Source organism: Colletes latitarsis, chromosome 10 (genome assembly GCF_051014445.1).
Source record: "Colletes latitarsis isolate SP2378_abdomen chromosome 10, iyColLati1, whole genome shotgun sequence".
NCBI classification, from domain to species: domain Eukaryota; kingdom Metazoa; phylum Arthropoda; class Insecta; order Hymenoptera; family Colletidae; genus Colletes; species Colletes latitarsis.
Window position 1 is genome coordinate 10,606,285 of NC_135143.1, and position 24,062 is coordinate 10,630,346.

The 24,062-nt window shown below is 40.8% G+C and overlaps 1 protein-coding gene across 5 annotated transcripts in view; it reads right to left on the reverse strand.

The window, feature by feature from the left end:
• The window catches only part of Hr38 (Hormone receptor-like in 38), an 83,554-nt gene that overhangs the window by 13,336 nt on the left and 46,156 nt on the right, over window positions 1-24,062 (reverse strand). For all 5 annotated transcript variants that reach the window (XR_013080396.1, XM_076774368.1, XM_076774366.1 and 2 more), the window contains exon 2: window positions 3,069-3,295. Coding sequence is in view for 4 of the 5 variants with exons in the window: in XM_076774368.1 (XP_076630483.1) it covers window positions 3,069-3,295 (227 nt within the window). In the remaining variant the exon portion in view is untranslated. The remainder of the gene's footprint in view (window positions 1-3,068; window positions 3,296-24,062) is intronic.

Here is a 24,062-nt window from a genome sequence, read left to right on the forward strand (position 1 = left end):
TTCCACGCGATTCCATTATCCCCGGACGCATCGTTGTCGAACACCGACAAACCGATGCCCCGGACGGCGATGTTTCGTCCCACGATCTATCGCGTTCGCGATTGTTATAAATAATACGGGGCCCGACAACGCGTGCCGCGAATATCCGACTGACATTTAGCACGAATAGATTTCAGGTTAACGCGAATCGACCCGTGGGTAACTATTACGTGTAGCGAAAAGGTTCCCTGTTTTGTTTAGCAAACTTCGCTCTATACTCCGAAGAAATCGAAATAAAACGTTCGTTTATTAATCGACGTTCTTTATTTTCTATAACGCGTTGTGAATAACGCGAGACGGAGATCTCGGTTTCGCGTTGGGTTTTGAATAGAAGGTTATTTCGATTTTAACCCTTGAGTGGATTGGGGCAAGTTTAAACTAACAATTGCTTAATATATGTCGATGTAATCCTCCATTAGTTTATTATTTTTTAAATGCTTCGAAGGAAAGTTGATTTACCAGTTTGGTAAAAATTGACATTAAGTAAAATTATTCGGTTGAGATTAAGAGTCCACTTAAGGGTTAAACGATTTTGGAAGTAAGTGATATTGAGGGTTTTTAGTGGACGCGAGTACGAGGTTCGTCTGATCCATTTGCTAAAATTTGCTAGAAACTGAAATCCCCGAAACGAGGACACTTGAAAAGTACGCTAGAAGAATTATCGGATCTAAGAAGATAAAATTAGACAAGACAAGGAAAGTATATAATCTTGTTCTTAATAAAGAAAAATGCAAACTGACATTCACTTACGACGACGTCGTTTGTATCTATATGCGTTTACCTGTGGCCCAATTCTAATATCTAAGACCTTCATTATTTGTAATAATCCTGAATAGCAATCGTTAAATTGAATTGCGGCTAAATAAATTGCCAGTTGGGCTACTTTAGTCGTATATTGGTACATTTCATTCACACCACTTATCGCTCTAGACTAAATACTCTTCACATAGTTATCTCGATCAAAATACTTCCCATTCATATGAAACCTTTACCATAGCAGAAATAATAAAAGAGTTTCAAATGAATGTCTCGAAGTAAAGAGCAGTTAGTTTCAAGCGTTACGTGTATTACATTTTCTACTAAATGTTCTCTAACTTTGTCATTTTTTCGAATTTTACTTTAATATATTAGGGTGTCATTTTTCAATCCGTCACAGTGGTTTCCCCCCTCAAATATTAAACGTAAACATAGAAGTCAGTATCCCTGAAGAGGATCCAGTATCTCCAGGTAAAAAAGACAGGTGAAGATTCGGGAGGACGAAAGATCGATTCGAAGGAAAGTCGCTGTGGATCGATCGTAAACCGACTGGAAGGGGAGAATGTGGAAAAAACATTCGCGAAGGCGGTGGCGACGGGAAGATATCGAGAAAGGGAGGATGGGGGGTTGGGATATTCAATTTGCCAGGTTGGTTCCGCTGTTGGGCTGACATTTCGTTCATCGCTCCCCCGAGAACCCGCGATCGAAGCCTCAGCCTTCCATGACCGCGGCACCACGGCCTTCTAAACGGCCTCCTGAAAGCACCGTGTCTCCCCTTCTTTTCCTCGAGCACTTCCTCCAAGCAATTACGACACCGCCGTCGCGAGGGTCCGGCGATTTCGCGCGACGGCCAGCCGAGACCCGGCCACGGCTGTTTAATTACGCGCGACGGTCCCTGGCGATTTGCGAGAAACCGACACGGAAAATCAGGATGTCGTGGAAGGGATAGAAACAGGTAGGACGACACTCGAGATCCGGGTACGTGGGCAGGAATGCAGATGGTGCACGATAAGCGAACGCAGATGACGATCAAGAACCGCTCGGGACGTAGGAGGGCAGATCTTGTTACAGGTCGAGCCTAGACACGCGGGGTTCGAAGTGTACGGCGGATAAGATACTGAAATAGTGAAAGTACCGAGCAGACTCTAACCACGGGATTCGATAATTACCAGTTTGGCTGTGCCAGACGGCATAAATTCCAACGTGCTAACAAACAGACGGTTCGCCGGGATAATCAGTCGACATCGATCGCGATATCGTGGTATCGCCGGGCACAGAGGTGGTCGCGAAAGGGATGGAAATCTGGGTTGGACTTTCTGGAATTTCTAGTAGGGTAATTTTTGAGAAACTGGGATTAGTTGAAGTCCTTTTGTAAAAAATGGTACACCAAATTGACAAAACTTGAACGGGGAACTTGATTAACCAAATTCATTAACTTCGCTTTTTTAATTTTTTTAAATTTTAGTGTTATAACACTCGATCGAGTTCTAACTTTTTATTATCATTTTGACCGCTTCGGTAGTTCTAGTGTTAAATCGTATTTTAACAATCAATAAATCGTGGATGCACCTCTATATTCCGGAGAGAAAGCGGTCCAGTATGGAATGGCGTTTAATAAGCGAGAGAACTTCAGTGAAAGCTAAAACATAATTGTCGGCAGGTAAAATTCTCGCCGTGGGTTTTTGGAATTCAAAAGAACGAAGTGGCCGGTGTAGTAAAATTGGAGAACTAAAATAGGATCCATGCTTTTAATTATCTATAAATAAAATATGTTTAACAGCCCAACTGAATAGTTTGGAATACAATATCTCACATAATGTGACAATGCTCCACAGTTTATACTTCATTTTTTTATGAGGAATATAAAATAGACAATCGTCACACATATGTGACACGTGGTAGCAAACATATAGAACTGCAAAATCTTCTCTATTGCAACTAAATTTCTGAACTTTGAACTCATCTTTTCCACATCTGACATCAAAATACTCTCTCGGTAGTACACTGAAGTAGGTTTCGAAAACCCCCAAACAGGACCTTATATCGCAATACAAATAAAAAAATATAACATTTCTCGACAAAAAATTGAGTCAATCTACCATAGGCTCCTTTATATCTCCAACCCACAAAAGATTGTTTCCACCATGAAACGCTCCCAACCAAAGTTTGTGTGAATAATCTTGTCGTATCTTCGACCGTTCGACATTTTCACTTTTTCACTTAAAACTGTTATACTGCGAGTAAACGAGGGTACGTTGGAGATTCGAGCTCACCTGTGTCTGTAGAAGAAGCATACTTGACGCTACCGTGAAGGCGGTGGTCGTCGTGGTCGTAGAAGAGTGATTCGTGCAGGAGAGAATCGGAACAGTGGCTGTTGCTGGCCGCTGTTGCCGCTGGCGATGCGGTTGTTGCTGCTGTTCTACGTCGTTTCGCGTAACAGCCACTGCACGCTGGCTACCGTTGCTGTTATCGCTGTCGCCGTTCGGTGAATGCAGCTGCCCTGCAACAGAAACGGACACCTTCGAGCAAATTCTTCTTCCCTAAACTCTCGAACTCGATTTCTTCATGAGGATCATCGCTTGGTTTCCTTGTTGCTGGGAAAATGAATGTGTCACTGGAGGAAATGAATTGTTGCTGAGAAAATGAATGTGTTGCTGTGACACAGCACACCATTTTCCCAGCAACAAGGAAACCAGACGAATGAACTTCTCCCAGAGACTATCAAACTTTGTTTCTTAACGCCAATTCTTAACGTTGGACTTTGAGCTTCCTCGAGGAGTTCATCGCTTGGTTTCCTTGTCGCTGGGAAAATGAATTTGTGCTGTGTCACCAAAACAGTTCCAGAACAGCAACAAATTCATTTTCCCAGCAACAAGGAAACCAGACGAATGAACTTCTCCACGTCGCGCCAATAATCGAAATGGTCGCCCGCAACGGAACTGATAAAAATAGAGGATGAATGGTAAACGTTCGCGTCCATCGAGGACGCTGTTCTAGACTTCTTGAAAAGCTGACTATAAAATGCATACGTTCATTGTTCGCTGTGAAATAAAACGGGTCGCGGTCCCGTTCAGAATGGAAACTTTCCGACGTGCATCACGCGCGCTCTGAATGTACGCAACAGACCACTTCCGCCGCGAAGATACCGCTTCCGTCAACCCCCGACAGGCGAAAAGGAAATTTCGTTTTGCTATAGAAAAAATTCCCACGACGTACAATATCTACGGTGCCCGGCGTCCATGGTGATCATCTCTGCGATCGATTCGTTGCCAAAGAGTTACCGAATTTTTCGAAATACGATCGAATTTGGTTCCAACGGGCCAACGTCGGCCTGGTAGCATTCCGATGGAGCTCGAAAACCACTTTCACTGCCTCGAACTCCTTTCCCGATCGTTTTGCTATGTATCTTATCACTGTTCGGGACTTATTAGTGGAGCACCTAGTGGAGGACCAGTCGTCGACTGAGGTCCTCGACGTCGACGTTTTGTCCTATATAGGGTTGCTTCGACACCCCCGGGGAGACATGAAATCATTGGCATTTAAAATACTACCTAGTCCTATATGGACAGCCACCGTGCCCCCTCGATTATTATTACGCGATATTATCCCCAACGCCCGAGGGATGACTATGCTCCCGTCGACAAGGTCGGTGATTATGCTTCCTTTTTCGATACTTCGTCCACGAAATATGAACGTTAACACTTTCGCGTTTAATTGAAATTTTAATTGTTTCGAATTATGTTATTAATGTGTACATTTTTATTTTTTCTATTTTTATTTTCATAAAGGAATACGTATGGTTCTACTAAATTTTCTAGAGGAGGAATTAAACATTTTAGTCGGGTCTTCTTAACATGTTGACTGCCACTAAACCCCCTCAAAAACTCCGTTTTTAGACAACTGGAAACTAGAATACCCATAATTTATTATTGAACTTATTTTTACAGACTTGTTAAAATTCAAGAGTTCTATATTTATTTATTTTGTTTAACATCTAATCTTGAGAATTAATTGTTTTAGCTCCTCAGTGAAGAACCATGTCACCCATGTATGCGTGGCAAATATTGTGAATTAGTTTAGTAGTTTAAGTAGAAACTGATATAAAGCATCAGACGTACACGTCTGATTACTTTATCGAATCTCTCGTCATCAGCTAAAATGAAATTATTTTCGCGACTAGTTTGGTAGTTTAACTTTTAAGTGGATTATGCAAGGTTAAACTAATATTTATTCAATGTATGTAAAAGTAGTTATTTGAAAGTTTATGTAATCCTTCCATTAGTTCATTCAAATTCAATTTGGTAAAAATCAATATTAAGTAAAATAATTCAGTTGAGATTGAGAGTCCACTTAAGGATTAAGTAGAAACTGATATGGGGCATCAGACTTGCACGTTTTGTAGTGACTTGGAGAATAATTATTTATTTACCAGTAGGAAATAAACAGATCGGTTTACATCGTCGACGACTTACCGAATCTTTCGTCATCAGCTAAAATGAAATTATTTTCGGTGCCCAGGGATCGAACGATACCAATTTAGAGAAAACTGAAACGCGATACACCGGTAAACAGATGCGTTGCACCCTATAGGGTTGTCCCGCCCTTGCGTCCAGGAAGATCCGACTTCGTGATAGTCACGGTACACCTAAGTCGATTTAATTTCACAATCGCGAACGTGAACGGACCACCCAGTGGTTATCGCGTCGTAAAACGCGCGTCGTGCCCGTTGCTGCTCGTAAACGATTCCCGCCCGTTGATGGATACGACAGGGGTGCAGAGGGTACGACTCGATTAGACACAATGGCCGCGCCGTTACGGCGAATTAAAGGATCGACGACGTAGAAGAGGAAGGTCGGGACCCTCGACGACAACGAGCCATGCAAATCGCGCCTCCCGTCGAATCGGTGTTCGCCGTAAATCCGAATGTAGGCGAGCAAAAGCGATCCCCGGGAGAGCCTTTCCGTAGGAAAAGTCATAAACTCGCGCTCTCTCTCTCTCTCCTGCCTTTAACCTTTCTTTTTCCGCGACGGTAACCTGTCGGTTGGTAAGGTGGTCGCTGCCAATTAAGATACCTGGCTCCCAAACAATGAGCCCTATCAGACAGCGGTGATCAGCGGATCCGCGGAGGAGAGGCTGCGAGAGGCAACCGATCCCACCTACGGTCGCGCATACTAGAGGAAAGAGAGCCTGCACCTGAGCCGGTGTGCACGTGCACGGAAGGACTCGATTAACTCTACAACGCTAGCCGACAGCACCGTAGGCAGGGTAAAGGTAGAGTGAGCCAGGGTAGGGTAGCGAACGGACGAGAAAGAGTAGGGTTAGCCGAACAGCGTGTGCCAAGTGGATTACAGCGGTATACACGTCCCTCCCACGAACCACGCCTCTCCACGTGCCACCACGTGCGACCACGCCGTGCTCTGCCGCTTCCTCCGTTCCTCGTCGATTTGCTCTCATGAATTAACCACTCTTTCCCTTCTCCCGTTTCTTCTTTTGCTTCCTCGACCTCGCTGGCTCGGGACTCCCGGTCGTTTTAGAGGCCAATGATCACTCTCAGGGGCCCCGTTCATTGGTACCACTTACAATTAGAGCAAAGTACGATGTCACTTTTCGAGTACCGCGTTCAATTTGCTGGATGCACCGTTTCGTCTCCCGACTCTTCATTTTGTCTCCTACGGTGTATTTAAATACACGTGTACTGAGATTTCACGCGTTGAAGATCGGATTTGTCACGCGTGTACACGTGTATTTAACCGTTAAGTGAACTCTCAATCTCAAATGAATTATTTTAGTTAATGTTGATTTCTACCAAATTGGTAAATGGAAATCCACTTTCCTTTAAAGCATTTTAGAAATAATGAACTAATCGAGGATTACAGAAATTTTCAAATAATTACATTGACATATTGAATTTTACAATATCCACTTCTATTCTTATTGTTTCTATTTTGAGAAAAAACTGGAGAAAATTTGGTGTCAAATTCTGGTTAGCTTCCGATGAAAATAGGAGACATATATATAGCAAAGATGAAAGGGAAGAATCTTTCGTTTCCACTGTCTTCGAACAGTCTAACAACATCCATTAAAAATAGTTAAATTTTAGACGCTTGCAGTTCCGAAGCTACTAGTGTTTTATCCATAATTAAGCCACTGTTGGAAGCGGTAACCCTTCCCCTTTAAAATGGCTTTTGGTTTTTGTCGATCCGACTTTCCGTTTTGGAGATATCGTAATTTATATGAAGAGGTAATTTTTTTAATTCCCCTACGATCGCTCGCGTCAGCCTTAGAATAGCTTATTAACGCGCATTAAAAATACTAGAACTTTAGATGTGTGCAGTTCCGAAACTACTAGGGTTTTATTAATAATTGAGCCACTGTTGGAAGCGGCAAACCTTCCTCTTTAAAATGGCTTTTGGTTTTTGTCGATCCGACTTTCCGTTTTGGAGATATCGTAATTTATATGAAGAGGTAATTTTTTTAATTCCCCTACGATTGCTCGCGTCAGCCTTAGAATAGCTTATTAACGCGCATTAAAAATACTAAAACTTTAGATGCGTGCAGTTCCGAAACTACTAGGGTTTTATTAATAATTGAGCCACTGTTGGAAGCGGCAAACCTTCCTCTTTAAAATGGTTTTTGGTTTTTGTCGATCCGACTTCCCGTTTACGAGATATCGTAATTTATGTAAAAGGTAATTTTTTTAATTCGGCTATCTCTGTCTTCGTCTAGCGGAGTCGGACCTCCTTGTCGCACGTGCGTCGTGCTGACCTACCCCGCGTACGTGACTGCCGTGACCTAGTTTCGGCGTAGTATTTCCAAGAATTTACTACGCACTGTTTACTATTGTCGCGCGCGCGATATCAATGAACTCGCGAGCGCAACAACGAAACGTAAACAAACCCTATCTCCGAAACTAGCCATCGCATCGACGCGAAACTAAAATCGCTATATCTCCGGAACTAATGAAGCTATCGACTTGTACAAACGCTCATTTTAAAGGGCATTTCATCCCCTATCCGATGAGCATATAAATTATTATTATTTATGCTGTCTTCTATGTTTATTTTAACATTTACTTTGACTCTGCATACTCAAAGAAGTTTTACCAGTTTCTATTCATTATACGACTGGTGTGCGATACAATTGGATCATAAATTGTTTATTTAATTGAAAATGAAGTTAAATTTGTATAAAGGATGTCTGCATAATTACTATGCTATTTTTTCGTAAATAATCGTTTTCTTCGGAATTAATTACGGTAAAAGATTAATAGGAGATTAATAGTTGCGTCTGCAGTAATAAATTCCATAGTATTTATTTGAATGTATATTTAAAAAATTTTTTAAATTATAAATATTATTTTCTCACTTTTCACTGCTTTTAGTTTTATGGAGTTGATCGATTTGCCAAGTGATTCAAATGATTCTAAGTGATTGGGATCCTTCGTTCCAAAAAGAGGGCTATTCTATTTTCGGATTTATTCTGCACGATAATTATATCTGCAAGATAAAAACAGATGTTCGTACGATTTCAACTATTTTCCACTCTGTCAATCATTTTAATCGCGTTCGCGACAGTGCAGTGCGTGATTGCAACCAGCGGTACGGTTACGTAACAGGTAAGATCGTTATTTTTTTTATAAATGACCGCTGTCATTAACCGTTCCGTCCTCGTTGATCAATCGACGTTTAAATATATATTGTATAATGTTTATTTACAGAACTTGACTGCACTTTTGGTTTCTTCTCTTTCTCCTCGATCTAGTCAGCCAACTTTCTCGAGGCGTACGGGTTTAATGGTCGCTGTAGCGGAGAGTTCGAGTTCGAGACGAAGTCTATTTGGGGTACGCAGATTACAAGATTGATATTCGCTAGTACATAATTAAACTTGATGCTGGATGTTCGTTCCAAGTATAGCAGAGTTCCGTCCTTTGTTCCCATATGTACCTCATCAATTTACGTTCTTAACCATTTTAACGTTTCGAAATTCTTTATAACTATCAAATTAGAACAAATCTTCCGATTACTTTAGATGAATGAAAGTGCACTGTTGCGTTCATTTTTCTTCCTCGGCCTAGCTTCTATTGAGGTCTTCGAGGTTAATGCTCACTGTAGCGAAGAGTTTGAGTTAGCCATGTGTGCTCCAATAGCTTCGATAAGGACCTGTTCCTAAGGATAAGGAATTGTAACGTTTTCTGATCGACAAAAAACCAGATACTAATGGAAAAATAATGACAGTGGACCCAATCGATTAGATATTACTCTTCATTATCGTACAGCAATAACGCGATTCCGATGACGACAACGTCGTGATGGCCTCGACGATCGCGAGATTACCTTTCCTCCCTCCCGTACCCTTCCATTTTTTCTCCTATTTGCCCGAACCAAATCCAAAACGTTCGCCTCCGCGACTCCATTTGATTTCATGTACAAACACCCGACGTAACTAGTTTCGCAAAGAGAATGTAGGAAGCCTTTAATAGCTTATTGATACAAGATACACGGAGAACTGCGTCCTCCGTTTGTACGTTGCTTGCTAGTTTGCCGTGGAATTAGTCGCAAAACCACGCCCGTGATCGAACTTTCGCGGAAGGAGAAAACGCACATTGTCGCGACTCGTCAAACACAGAAGATTCTACTGTTTTGCGTAACACCGCGCAAGGAATTCTGCGGATTCGAGGGTTGCGAAAGAAGTTTGCGCGACGATAATATCGCGAGAAAGCGTCTCTGTTTAACCCCAGATTATCGAGGCGAAAAAAATTGTGCAAATTCAGCTCAATGTCGTTTCGAATCGCTGGTTTCTTAAAACATGGCGAATTATGATATGGGAGAGCTAATTTCTTCCCCCTCGAACTTAATGCGTTGCAAATATAGAAAAATGTTTTAACACATTGGAAAAAGGAAGCACTAATGCCATCCTTCGTACATAATTAGTACACCGTGACAGGTCATTATTCATACACACACACGCAGTCATGCATAGCTCGAACAAGAACACATTAGTTAATCGAATTCTTACCTCAGTAAGAATAACATCCAAATACAGAGCAGTGTATTTATCGTTATAAATTGCATTTATTAACCAACATATTCGCACCTCTCAAAATAATATAACATCCAACAACATTGACTGCCACTAAAGAGCTGAAAAAATTAATTCTCAAGATTAGATATTGAAATCTATAAAAATAAGTTCTACGACAAATTGTGGATAGTTTCCAATTGTCTAAAAACAAGATATCATTTACCTAGACAATTCGAAGGGTTTGGTCTAGCAGTCAATATGTTAAAAGGAAGCAAATGGTACCAGATGGTGGTAAGGAGTAGTAAAGGATCGATATTCTATCGTTTTATGGAAAACGAGGAATAAAAAAAAAATTTTGTTATTTTACTTTCGAAAACGAACAACACGTCCTTCGCCAATCGTATCGAGATCCGTGTACACAGAAGAGACACAACAAAGTTTCCAGCGAGTTTGCAGCGAGGAGTGTGACACGCTCGATCTAAGTCACGCGCGAGACGAAACATGGCGCGATTTTTGTCAAACGTAACGGCCTATTTATCCGTTCGTATTCGCTCAGGAAGCGAACGTTGACGTCACGCTTCGTACCATCGACCGCCCTGCGTTCGCCATTATTAGACGTGGAATTCTTATAAATTACTAGCTAATTGCAACGACCGTGCCGCGAGCTTTTACGCCGCATCGTGATAATTGATATTCTTCATGAATAATTCATTCTATCGGTGGGGGGGAAAAATCGCGGACGCAGACGTTGTCTATTTATAAACGGATTTTTGCCGATGTCGTCGTCGTTGGCTACGGCGTATCGACGGATTGACTCGTCTCGTGCTCGCGGCACACCTAACTGCGTTTAAGTACCGAACGACGACCGCGTGCGTGCGTGCACGAGAGAAAGTGGGACCTGATCGTGTCTCGGAGCCATACGACACATAATCGTGCACCGAGATATCTTCGATTCAAGCTCGCCTCAGTTCGCCCACGCGAGCCAGACGTATCTCCGGCTGAACGATCGTAATTAACCCTTTCACTGCTAAGTAGTGACAGTCCCGTGCCGGATCGTCCTCGGCTTTCCGCTCGAACACTGCGTTACGGAACGGTTTCTGCTCGCTATGGAACGTTTTATCGCTTTGGACTCGCTCCTTCTGCGTCCCCGGATCGATTAAAACCATCCAAAACATGGCAGACGATCTTTCAACTTTTGGCAACTCGATTCACCTGTGTCACAAAAACAGAATTTTCTGATCTTTTTTAGATCGTTACGCTTCTATTCATCTTCGGAGAGAATATGATCGAGAGCTACGTAAATAAAAACTTGCCCGTCGAGGTTCATAAAAATATTTAGCGATCCAGAGTCCACTTGGTTTCCCAATTTCGAAGTATTCAAAGCAGCGTTTCTTTTTCTAGAATCGAAAGGTGACAGTCCAGGAGAAACCAGTTCGAGGATTAGGTCGAACGACTGCTATCGCGCCGATAAAATTGACCATCGATATTTTTCTTTTCTTGGCCGATCACGTAACAGTTAACAGTTCGTGTCGCGTGTTTTCCACGCTCCGGGGAGAGCCGAGTGAATCAGGGGAATCGACGATCCCCGGGATTCGTAACGCAGGTCAATTTGAAAGTCTCCAGGTAGCGGAGCAGTCTAAAACTGGTCCGGCGTGTGCAGGTTGCGCAGCTTTCTCCTTCGTTGAAATTTAGCGAGAGATTGATGACATCGTAATTAGGTTCGCGAAAAGAGGCGCGCGCGACTCCTGAGTCATCCTTGCTGTCGCGATTACGGCGATCGTTTCCCGGAGCGGCTGATATGTTATTTATTCTCACTTATCGTCTCTCCTCGGCGATCCTTGGCGGTCCCATTCACCGAGATCGTTAACAGGATCGAGTTATCGCCTGCTTCATAATTCGTCGGCTTCGTTCGCGCCGATCAAAAGGAGGAATGTTGTGTAGGATCAAGATGTACTGGCTGAATAGACGGGACGCTAATCGTTTCGTTAAACGCGTCGACTGCCAGACCAAAACCGTAAAATTGTTTACGAGACCAAAACTTAACCCTTTGCACTTTTCTATCGATCACCTACTTAATAAACTAACTCAAGCCCGCTTTCTTACGAAATAGATAGTAAATACGCCAAGCAAACATATCTTTTTTTACAATCTTTGCTTATTTATTTTGTCCTATATTAACCCCTTGATATACAATTTGATTCTAAATAATTTTTTAAACTTATACTATATAAGATTTGATGAGGAGTGAGTAGCCTCATGATTGTGAAACTTGACATCAAGAACTTGTGACGTGTCAGATTCATTATTATATGGCAAGGGGTTAATGCAGCCTGGTTTGTCTGCCAGAGTCCAACAAATTTTTTGTTGGATGTCCTTTCAGAGGGGACAGCCGAGTGCAAAGGGTTGAAATTTGTCGTATCCTTACTTTCGTAATTTCTGTAAAATTTACGAAGCCTGTTTAGATTTATTTTCTTTAACATTTCAACTTGAGAATTAATTTAGTTCCATTGTTGCAAGTTCTATCACCCATATATGGATGACGTGGCAGTCAAAGCGTTAACCCTTTGCCGTACGATGACGAGTCTGGCTCAGTCGTCGTCGAGTCTTGTATATTAAAATTAACACATTTTCACATTCACTATTCGTAAAATAAATCAATTATTTTTCGTGGCCATTCCTTGTACGAATAAATTCGAACAAAATTAAATATGCGTTTGAAAAATAATTTGGAATTAAATCGTACGACAGGGCGTCTGATTCTTGGAGATTGGGTCATTTGGAGCAAAGAGGATTCGTACGCGTGTATGGTCGACGAGGTGGATGTGACCCAAAGGAGAGAAGAAGAAGAGGTCGCGAATCACGGATTTGTGAAAGTGGCAACCGGGACCAGGAAATCCAGGCGAAACAAATTGTCCAGATACCCTGGAAAGATTAGATACGTTCCCGGTGGATTGACCTCTCTCGATAAAAGATTCCCCGCGCGGCAATAAGAATACAAAAGCCGTTTCAGCTCGCGAGCCGTGGCGGCTTGCAGTCCGGGTTAGAGTGCGGCTTACGGTGTCGAAGGAGGTGAAAGAAGAGGTTCGACGTCGGTCGGCGAGGGAGGAGAGGCGTTGCAAGCGAGTCGAAGCGAGAAGGAGGATACGGAGAGCCGCTTGCGACACGCAGGCTCGAGCAGCCAGCCTGATAGGTAGGTAGGTAGGTAGGTATATCGCCCCCTGACCCCGAAGAACTACCGTGAGACCGGCTTAGCTCCGGCCGGAGCACTCTCCTTTGCTCTCTCGGCGTGCACCGCGTATGCACACACGTGCATACGTGTGCATCCAGGCGCCGTGGAATAAAGAAGTGGGAAGGGTACGCGGCGTGACACCACGACCAACAAGGAGAAAAGAGAGGAGGAGAAGGGAACGACACGACGAAGGATGTTGTGACTCGTGGGTGCAGCTGCAATGCGGCCCCGCTGCATTCAGTGGCGCGCACAGGACGCTCCGAGGGCTTTTCGATGGCACGCCAGGATTATCCTGCCTCGCGAAGACACGCTGGAATGAATTTCGTAACCGGTGGAAGCATGACTTACGCTCACGGGGATTGTTCTCGTGTGTCTGTACCCCCTCCCCCCTCCTTTGACCGAGCACGCTCTCTGCTCCGGGAAATTTGCTTCTCCTTGCCGGGTACCTTTGACCCCGTTGTTTCGCCCGGATCACCGATTCACCCCGAAACCCGTTGCTACGACTTATTGCAACCCAAACTTTCGGATGGTATGGGTTAGTACGAGAGACTAGCAGATTTTAGAATTTTTGTGTGGTATTTTGTTTTATTGATACCGATCTTGAGTGTAGCAGAGTTTTATGAGAAGTAATTAACTACAGAATAACACTTTTCATTTATCTTCAAAGACAATGTAAAGAAAATTCAACATTTTAATACGACAAACTACCAGATTTTAGAATTTTTTATATGTCATTTTATATAATTGGAACCAATGTCGAATATAGAAGAGTTTTATGAGAAGTTTGTGAGAAATGTTTTATGCACATGTTCATTGCCATTTCACGCATATACGTTACTTTCTTCAGTTGAAAATCTGAAATCTAGATATACGATAAGTAAAAAAATGTCCGCATATTGAAGTTTTAGTATTTCCGGGAACCTATATAGTAATTACAAGAACAAAAACTATGTTCAAACGATGGAAAGTTGCGTGTATCACTAATAGATACATTATATAATATAAATAATGACTATACAAGCTGACGTGTGGGAAGCAAAAAAGAAAAAAAGATAAAAAATATATATAAAAGTCAGATTATGAGATCTTAGTTTAGGTTCGAATAAATGTGACGAACCCTATGAAGAAATCTTCACGGCAGGGCTTAACTAGTAGTACGAGACGGAAGTGCACAGACTTGTACTCTCCATAGATTCTTAGGGCCATATAATAAAGACCATTTTATTACATTCGATCAATTTGATAATCTCGATTGTTTTGACACTCCACTTGTTTTCATATACATTTATGACACCTTACTCATTTTCTATATCATGTTTCTTCCTCTCTTTTCCGCACAAAATGGATCCAATTCCAATCGATCAAGAATATCAACAAAATCTGAGTAGTACAAGATTTTCCAAATACGTTCCTTGACGATGCCAGTAAAAGTCACCCAGCAAAACGATGGCTGACAGTTTTTCAGAGAAAGTCCTCTTCTTCTGGCAGCTGTGATCGAAGGCTAATCGGAACTGTAAGCGATTCTGACAGATAACCGTAGAGAAGATATAGATATACATGTTCTCACGGAGTTTAATGACTTTTGGATATCCCGTATTGCTAATCGCTGGATAGGAGAAAGTGTCTGCAATGTCGATACGGGGAACGACGGTGCGATCAGTTAACCATGGTGGCAGTTGTCTCGAACTCTGATGCAGAAATGTAAAAATTATCCTCGTCACCAGGATACCCCCGCGACATCCAGGCGAAAGTTTAGTCGTAAAGCTTCTTCGAAAGAATTCCGTCGCTGATACGTTCCCGCGTATCCATCCTTCGTTCGTCGATATTTGGACGGGTTGGCGCAGCAGTAAATTATCGATGAATCGCGAACAAGCGAACAGAGAGCCGAGATGACTGTGCATAAATCACAGGAAGCTAGAAAAATACCGTACGGTAATTGCAGACCGTGGAATTTTACGAGGCTCGTACACGAAAAGAAAGACGAACACTGGACGGACGGGCAACTAGCGACGAAACCGAACGATATACTCATTAATACTGATACGTATCGATTCTTGAGTATTGCGTTGTGGTACCAAACGGATATCGAAATTCGATGTGTCTGGTACCAGCAAGACGTGCTCGAAATGTCGAGTATCGTGGTCAGTTATTGTCAGAATAAATATTTGTTTAGACAGCAATTTGAAAAAATATTATTCGGTGTTCGTAGGTGTTACAAAGTGCAGGCTTATTTGGACTCTTTATTGTCACTTACTTTTTTATAATCGTCAAACTTGAGATTGATACCATAGTCGCATGTTTCATCAAGTCTCAGAGTCAGGTCGGACCCGTTTTTCTAAGAAGTCAAACTTTATTATCTAAAATTTGTCGTGACACAGATGCACAGATTAATTTTCTGTCAATATCTCAAATAACACTTTTTCTCCTCTTACATAGCATTCATATAGAAATTAGATAATGCATGAATTTTGTAAGTAGTATACCTCTGTATGGCGTCTATTGTATTTACGTTTAGTAGCAATTTGTCATAGCTCATTGTTATATAGTTTATATGATTTTATATTTACATATATTGTATACTCATGTCTCTCTATCTTTATATACAAGGCGATTCACACCTGTAGGTAAATAAATAAATATTTCAAGTATATCCCTCCCTAGGCGCTAGTTGTTCGCTACCTTCAAAACGCGCGGATATAGAGCGTAATCGTCTCGTTCGATGGATCGATACCATCGATCTCTGACGTCGAATCGCCCAGCAACCGAGCCTTTGTCGTCGTCGACTTTTTCTTTTCTCTTTTCTTGTTTGCTCGATGAAAAGAAAAACGCTTGGACAACTTTTTCTAGGCATCTCGCGCGAGCAAACATCCTGCGCGCGACTCGAAAGAATAAGCAAATAGAAAACCAGCCGGGCAGCTGGCACGGCATCGTTGCAATTATATTTCCAGTGGCGCATCGCGGTTGCGAAATTCGACATAATTTCGCCGACGAGGCCTACGATAGAGAAATAACGTGCAGGTGGCACCTGTTCGAAAATCGCGTACGACGAGCGGCGCGCGTTGACAAGGGGATCCACCACTGTCGAAACAAATGGCGTGTAGGACAAAATGGCCGTACGAAACGGCTCCACCCACATCCTCATCATCGCATGCGTGTTCCCAAGCACCAGTATATCGATCCTTCGGTTTCCTTCGCGGAGGAACGGGGAGGGAGGCGACAGGGCATCACGCGAAACGCGTGTCTTCTCCGAGCATCGAGATCACCGAGACGCGATCCAGAATTGCCCCGATTTAACGCGAAACTCCGTGAATTTCGATCGTTTCCATGAAACTGTGAAAAATTGTCTCGGATGTTATACGAATAAAGTATCTAAATAACCGGTTCAATGGAACAAGTATCACAATAGAATTTTTGTTCGTCGTCTAGTACTCGAATAAAATTGTCTCCGACAGTATTTATTTTTTTATTATTTTACTCTGGTATTTCAGTTTAAGGAAACTTTATGTTTTTGTACACCGCCAGAAGTGATTGATACGACTATTATACGCTATACAATAAATAATAAACGAAATTAAAAGTATTTACTCGAATAATTGCGACAGTTTAAAATGAAAACATTCATGGAAATCATTTGTTTTCAGAGTCGTTACGCTAGAGTCTTTCTTTAAGGAAAGTAATTTTTATTCAATCATCTTGGGATGGACGAAAGAGGTCGGACGAGTACGGATAATGGAAAACCAGTCGTTTTACTACCGCACTGACGCAACGTCCTGCAACAGCATTAGTTGCATATCGCAATCGTTGGAAGATCGAATCCTTGCATAGGAGAATGTTATTGCTTACACGGAAATAATTACCGTATCGATGACACGGCGTATACGCAGAATTCTGTACCTTTAAACAAATTTTATATATTATTACCTGAAAAGGATCCTCCGCGGAAGAATTAAAACGTCGTCTTGCGATAAACATCTCTGATTCTAAGATTCATCGTTGCTCGTAAACATAAAGAACGAGTGAAACTTTTTATTAAAAGAATATTTATGTATAAAATATTCCAAAGTTAAACGATCGAACTGAAAAACATAATGTTGCGTGAACACAGGTTCTGGAAACGATTTATTAAGAATTAGGTTTAAACGTAGGTTGCTCTTCATCATTATGCAAAACTATTCTTTATATTATATTATAGATTTATGCTTCGTGCACGTGCGTAATAAAAACGTTTGATAATAATAATAATAAAAACTTGTAACGAAACAATTAAACGCGGACACAGTACCGGGTCCGATGTCGATTTATTACGACGTAAACATGGATCTGCGATGCTTATTTAATCTGTTTATTCTAGTTATGTTCGCCGATTAAAATCACCGAAGGTCGTGTAGCCCCTGAGATCACTAGACTTTACACTGCTAGACATTTACCTGCCGAGAACTGTGAAAGCGATAGCGTACCATACAAGAGTAAATTCGTGACATGAATTAATAGACAGAATCAATTATGCGTACATTGAACTAAAACAAGATATACGTGGAATTCGTACGGTGTTAAATGCAATCTTTCAACAATTTCATAATGAATGTATGTAACGCGTAGATTCAAATTGAAGGATTATATAATCCGACGCGTACGAACGATCGAATACATATTATTTTAAACATTTAGGAGCACAATTTCGTTCTGTGATAAAAGAAAAAGGAAATAAGAATTTAAGCCTGAAATTTTTTATATCCAAGCGAGACAAATTTATTTGAATATCAATATTTAATCTTGAATTACATTTTCTCTAAATATTAGAGGAATCAAATAACATTATTCTTCAATTTGACATTACAAACCGTATAACGACTTTTGAAATATATAAATATTCAATATAGAATGATAGTAAAACATTTTCACGTTTTTTATATAATATTCGTTTCATATTTCTATTTACAGAACATACTGGAGGCGTTTGAACATCGTGTGCGGGGTGAAACACCTAAAATTACCGATCTGAGTTTAAATCGGTACTGCTTACTCGTAGATGGACCGTCTTGGTATTTTACTTTTGTGCTGCTAATATTTTTATTAGTTCCAAGTGGTTTACGATTTATATGTGGAACGACTTATTTATACATCTGCTTCTGCAAACGTCTATCTTATAAGTCTTGCTCGATCGATAGGGGCATCAGTAATTTCGTTCCTGCAAATGATTCACGCGTTACACCAAACATTATTATTAGTCTACGCGAGACAATACTATAAATTTGAATATCTCTGTAGAAAAATTAATGAAATGAAATCTGTATGGGTCGAATATACTTCACAGATTGGAGAGTAAACTTTGTCCTTCTAAACACATATTCTTTTTCACGGCAAGATCACAGAACATGTTTAATTTTTTCCGATCAGATCTGTTTGCCTTCGGGGAGAACAAAAAAGAGAAAATCTAGCGTTACAAAGATTTACTAATAATTTACTTATAATAACGTCTAAAGTCGGCAATGTTTTGATCGATACAAATAGGCAAATATAAAAAAACAGTTTTCTGGTTCTCCTTCGATGACGAAGGACTTATTACGATTTAATACGATTACCTTCCTGACACCAGAGCTTCGTCACGTTTTTTATCGCTTCGCGGACAACAACAATATCCAAACACGAAAGAAACAAAATTCGAGTCAATATCAAATACACAGAAGCTCCGCTGTATAAAAGAAAATTGCAATTTATTCCCCTGTTAAAATTTGTCTTTTCGTACTACCATAAATCACGTATATTTTATCCCTTCTTTATGATGAATAAAGTACTCAAATAAATGGATCAAATCTAGTAGTTTCATATCCCTTAGATATTCAAATCGCCAATATTAATTCGCAACTTCACCGATTACTTCCGCGTCATGATATTCAAAATATTTCCAATCACTTTTCTCTCAGCTTCGATTTTTATTACGTGTTTTTATCTCCCTACGAATTCACATTTGTAGCTCGCAAAAAATGGCAACTTCGATTGTTTCTATCCAGATTGTTTACGATATTTAAAATATTTCCAACCACTTTTCCCTCAGCTTCGATTTTTATTACGTGTTTGTATCTCCTTTCGAATTAGCGTTTGTAGCTCGAAAAATGGTTCGCGTTTCCGATAGTTGCGATTTGGAGGATGAAAAAATCACCTGGTCAGAAGCGGTCGGATCACTTTCCGCTCGCGCGACGTTTTGCGCGTTAAAATGAAAAAGAAACAGAGAAAAGGAAGAGGCAAATGAGCGAGAGGCGAGCGTGTTACAAGACGATACGCGACGATCGGTTCGAAATCGAGCGCGCATCCTGCGAAACCGTCCTGGTGGACAGTTACGCAAGAGGCCACGTTTGGCGCGTCCGCTCGGGCAGGTTCGACCGGTCTTAATTGCAATCAAGCTGCCCGGGCAACTTCGACTTCGGAACTAGTCGGTTTGGGGTAGAAACGGCCGCGAGAGGCGCGCTCTCGATGGGCGAATATTAATAAATTATTTTCTATCGGCACGTGTCGCGCTACCACTTTTCGTTCCGCGAGTTACGTCGAGACACCGCTTTCCCCCGTACCCCGATCTACGTGAAAAACTGGTCCATTTGCGTTCGTAAATGGGAGCTTTACGAGTCCGGACGAAAGCGACCGGTGTACTCCGCTGGAGCACACGAATCGTACATTTTCAACGTTTCCAATCGGTTCCGCCGGACTGAGATATCTCGAGATGTCTCCTGAGGTAAACAAAACTCAATATTTGCTTTTAGATAGATGAGAAAGGTTTTATACAAGGTACTGTAGTTAACAAAAATGTAGAAAATATATTTCGTATTCTCAACTCGAGCAGATTTTTAGTCGAGTCATACATAACGATGGTTATTACTGGTAATCACTTTTAGTACAGTTTAATTTTTAGAGAATTTATAATACACGATTCTCTTTTCCCCTGATTGAGATATCTGGAGATATCTTCAGAGATAAACAAAACTCAATATTCGCTTTTAGATAGATGAGAAAGGTTTTATACAAGGTACTGTAGTTAACAAAAATGTAGAAAATATATTTCGTATTCTCATCTCGAGTAGATTTTTAGTCGAGTCATACATAACGATGGTTATTAGTGGTAATCGCTTTTAGTACAGTTTAATTTTTAGAGAATTTATAATACACGATTCTTTTTCCCCCGGACTGAGATATCTGGAAATATCTTCAGAGATAAACAAAACTCAATATTCACTTTTAAATCGATGAGAAAGTTTTTATATAGGGTTCTGTAATTAAGAAAAATATAGAAAATACTTTTTTCGAGTAGATTTTTACTAGAGCTAACGATGGTTATTTCTGGTAATTGTTTTTGGTATATTTTAATTTTCAAAGGGAAATGAAAAGAAAATTTACAAAGTTTCTGTTTTGCAACTTTTACCTGCAACTGGTTGCAAATTGTAATCCCGCGCGGAGTACGGGTTAGCGAGCTAGTACACTCTAAAATTGTATGCCAGTGGTGCACAACCTTCCCCGCTAGTGGGTCAAACACAATAAAATCACATTTTCCACTGACCAAAATCGATTTAAAAATGTACGCGTTAAACCGAGATCTGTTATTCCGTTTCTGGTTTCATTTGAAAACTGGCCCCCAAAAAATGTTTGTTCGTCAAGATACTCTGGATTTCGTTAGTTTCACGAGGTTAAAGAAGCAGGCGCGAACTAATTCCGGAGTCAATGTTTCCATTCATGACGGACAGATACAAATCTTAAATTCGCTCGTTAACGCGCTCGCGGACAGTAAACGTTTTAATGGACAGGTGATTTACGTCGAGTTTAAATACACAAAATAAAATGATAATACTCGATGAACCAGTTAGCCATTGCAGTAAAGTGCGTAATAATTTCAAAAAATAAAAACTATATAGAATCGAATGCACGGTAATGTGGCTAATAAATTTGAATGTTATAGCGTTCGTGTCACTTTGCACCACAATGAAAACGAATACTACAGCGTCGAGAGTTAATAGATTATAATTTACGAACGAAACCCAAACAGGTACTGAATGAATTTAAAATTTGTATACGTTAGTGAATAATATTTACGTTTAGTATTGAAATTCGTTTTGGTTTTATTCGTATTTGGAATTGAAAAACGGCGCTTGAAAATGGCACTCACCGAAATATTTAGATCGGAGTCGGGGCTAAGCGTGTTTCTATAAAACAGAAATAAAACAAAGTACAATTGCACCCTCGTACAATTTCTCAGACTGAAAAAATCGAGGAAAAGAATCGGAGAGTCTACGAAACGTCCACATAATAAATTTGTCGTTACAGGGAAGCTTACAACTACTCCGTTTGCCAAAGAATTGCCATTATTTCGGGGGAGGGGGGTAGGTTAAATCTTAAAAATTTCGAAAACTTTGCGTTACCAAGAAGTGAAAACGACTCGTTAGAGCAGCGAGCACAAAGCGTGCTGTAGACTTTTTCGAGCGTGTACTTTCACGAAGCTCGGTTTCTCAGCGTCTGTTAAACCGTTCCCATCTGCGTAATTCCGTCTAAGACTCACCGATAGATACACCAAAGCACCCCGACGACTCGGGTCTCCCAGCGACGAGCGATCCTCGACGGAATCAGGCATCTTCGGGGATCGTATAATTCACGATCGCGACGTTCTGCCGGCACACTTTCCACGAATAAAATGTATCGTTCCGCGCGACAGATGCTGGATGAGACGTCCTCGGATCGTAGCTGTCCTCCGCGCTGCTTCGATCCAAGGACGACCACGATTCCGTCGTCCTTTTCGATAAAACGTGGCGCGTCCACGTGGTGCACGCAGACCGTTCGCGAATTTGTCTCCCAAAAACGAAAGCCGTCTACGTTCTCGACGATCCGGCCTGCCGTAAACTCTCTCAGGTGTTCGTGTTCGTATGGATCTCGTGTGTTCAAGCGTGTGTGTTTCTGTGGCTGTGTGGGACCAGCGTCGTTTCCTTTCCCCGTCGCGGCGTACGGTACCGGTTGCTCGTCTCCTCTCGCTCTCGTCGTCGAGATACCGATGATGATGTACGCACGCACGAACGTTGACTAGGAACGACGCGTGTACTTTCATCGAAATCGATGCAGGAACGAATCCTCGGACTGCTGTCGAGAGAAGCGAGAAATCGACTAGGACGATGAGCGTGGTTTTCTAATTGTCGTTGTTGTAGAACTGCTCGCGGGGAACCTCGATGTCGTGTCAATTAAGAGGCTCTTCTACTGTCGAACGCATTTTTTTATGTTCTCTATTGGTATTTTTTTTATAAAGAAACTATGCATATATATTTGTGACTCTTTCAGTAATATTCACAAATTTTTACAAAGAGAAATAGTCAAAATTAGTGGCAGCACAGAGCCTCGAAAAAGTGTTCTAATGGCTTCCACGATTCAAACCGTTCTATTTGTCTAAGTCAAAAAAATGAAAAAGATTCTTAATTAGGATACATTTTTCTATAGTCGGTACTAAAAGGACAGAAAACAGATGATAATTAAAAGAATGGTAGCATTTTAAAGTTGAAATATCGATTTGTTTTTTGTTTTTAACTTTAACGGGCTAAAAAAGAAAATAGAAAGAATAATGATTTTGACTTCATTGTAATACGAGCTATAGCGACTCGTGTACTGAAGGTACACGCCCTTGAGACATCATGGAGGCCAATTCAGAAAAGATAGTTTTGAAAAAAACGCATTTAAATGGAAAGATCTGGCCGTTTAAATAGGTATAACTAAATTACTATAGCAGGTATTTTTTAGTGGTTTACAGTAGAAGACACCCTTAATGTTTCAACGCCGCGATCGGCGAATCGACCCTTCAGTCCGGGACGCGAGAATATGCACATAGAAAAAGTTGATTATCCATAAATTCAATTTCCAATATTCAACTAATATAACGCGCGTATATTTGTTTTATTTTATTATAATTTTTACGATAAAACGAACGTCTCAATGTAATATGAAATTTATATAAAATGATATGTACATATTCAATGGATTATTAAAGTTCCCTACGATCTATTAGCTTCTTCGGATCGAATCAGCGTGCCTGACAGATGCAAAATGTTTAACATTTTGGTTCCGATAAAATTATATAGCCAGTTACATAACATTATTCAGATTTGTACGCTTCGATTGATCCCCGACTTTGGTTTTCGTGCTCATAATTATACAACCTTGTTCGCGAATGTAAATGGCGGCGAATATACTCGTGCATTATCTGAAATATTTTGGATAAGAATTGGAATAAGGAATGCCAGTAATGTCGCTTTTTTTTACGCCAACGTGGGACGTGGATTTATGTCACTGACTGTAAGTTCGTAGAGAAACGTGGGTGACTGGTTACGTTAATTAACGTGTTCATCCATGCCGCCCTTTATTTTCCAGGAGGGTGGATACGAGTGGCCGGTGACCACGAGATATTTAATTAAATGCACCACAATGCGTTAAGACACGCTGCTCAAAATAAATAAAAGATCGTTCACTCGAACGCGGTAACTGAAACGTTTGTTAAATGTTTTCGAGGTACTTTGACCTTAATTGCATCGCTATATTCGTATTAGAAGTGCACGATAACTATATTCGCGTTTTTCTTTTGACGAGACGAATTAATATGCATTTAACCCACTTTTCGTTCCACGTACACAGGATGTTTCCGATGAAAAAAAGTGGCTCGTTCAACGGTTTAATATTGCATATGATTTTAGATCGGATATTTATACTTTCCCATTCATTTCAACACACGCGAATCCGCAGCTCAACAGAATGGTATTTTTAATTCGATGAACATGATACTTTGCACTCGAGAATAGGAAATTAATTATTACAAAAGGCTAAATTTAAACGCTGTATTCGCGATACGAAAGTAAACAGTTGACATTTGCAAAAAAAATATAATGGAAACAAGGGTTATTTTCTCAATTAAGAAGCAAAAATTCGCAGCGAAACGTTTCATTTAAAATCGTCTCATTTTTATTAACGAAATCGTTGAAATTCTATATCCGAGTCTAGCATTCAA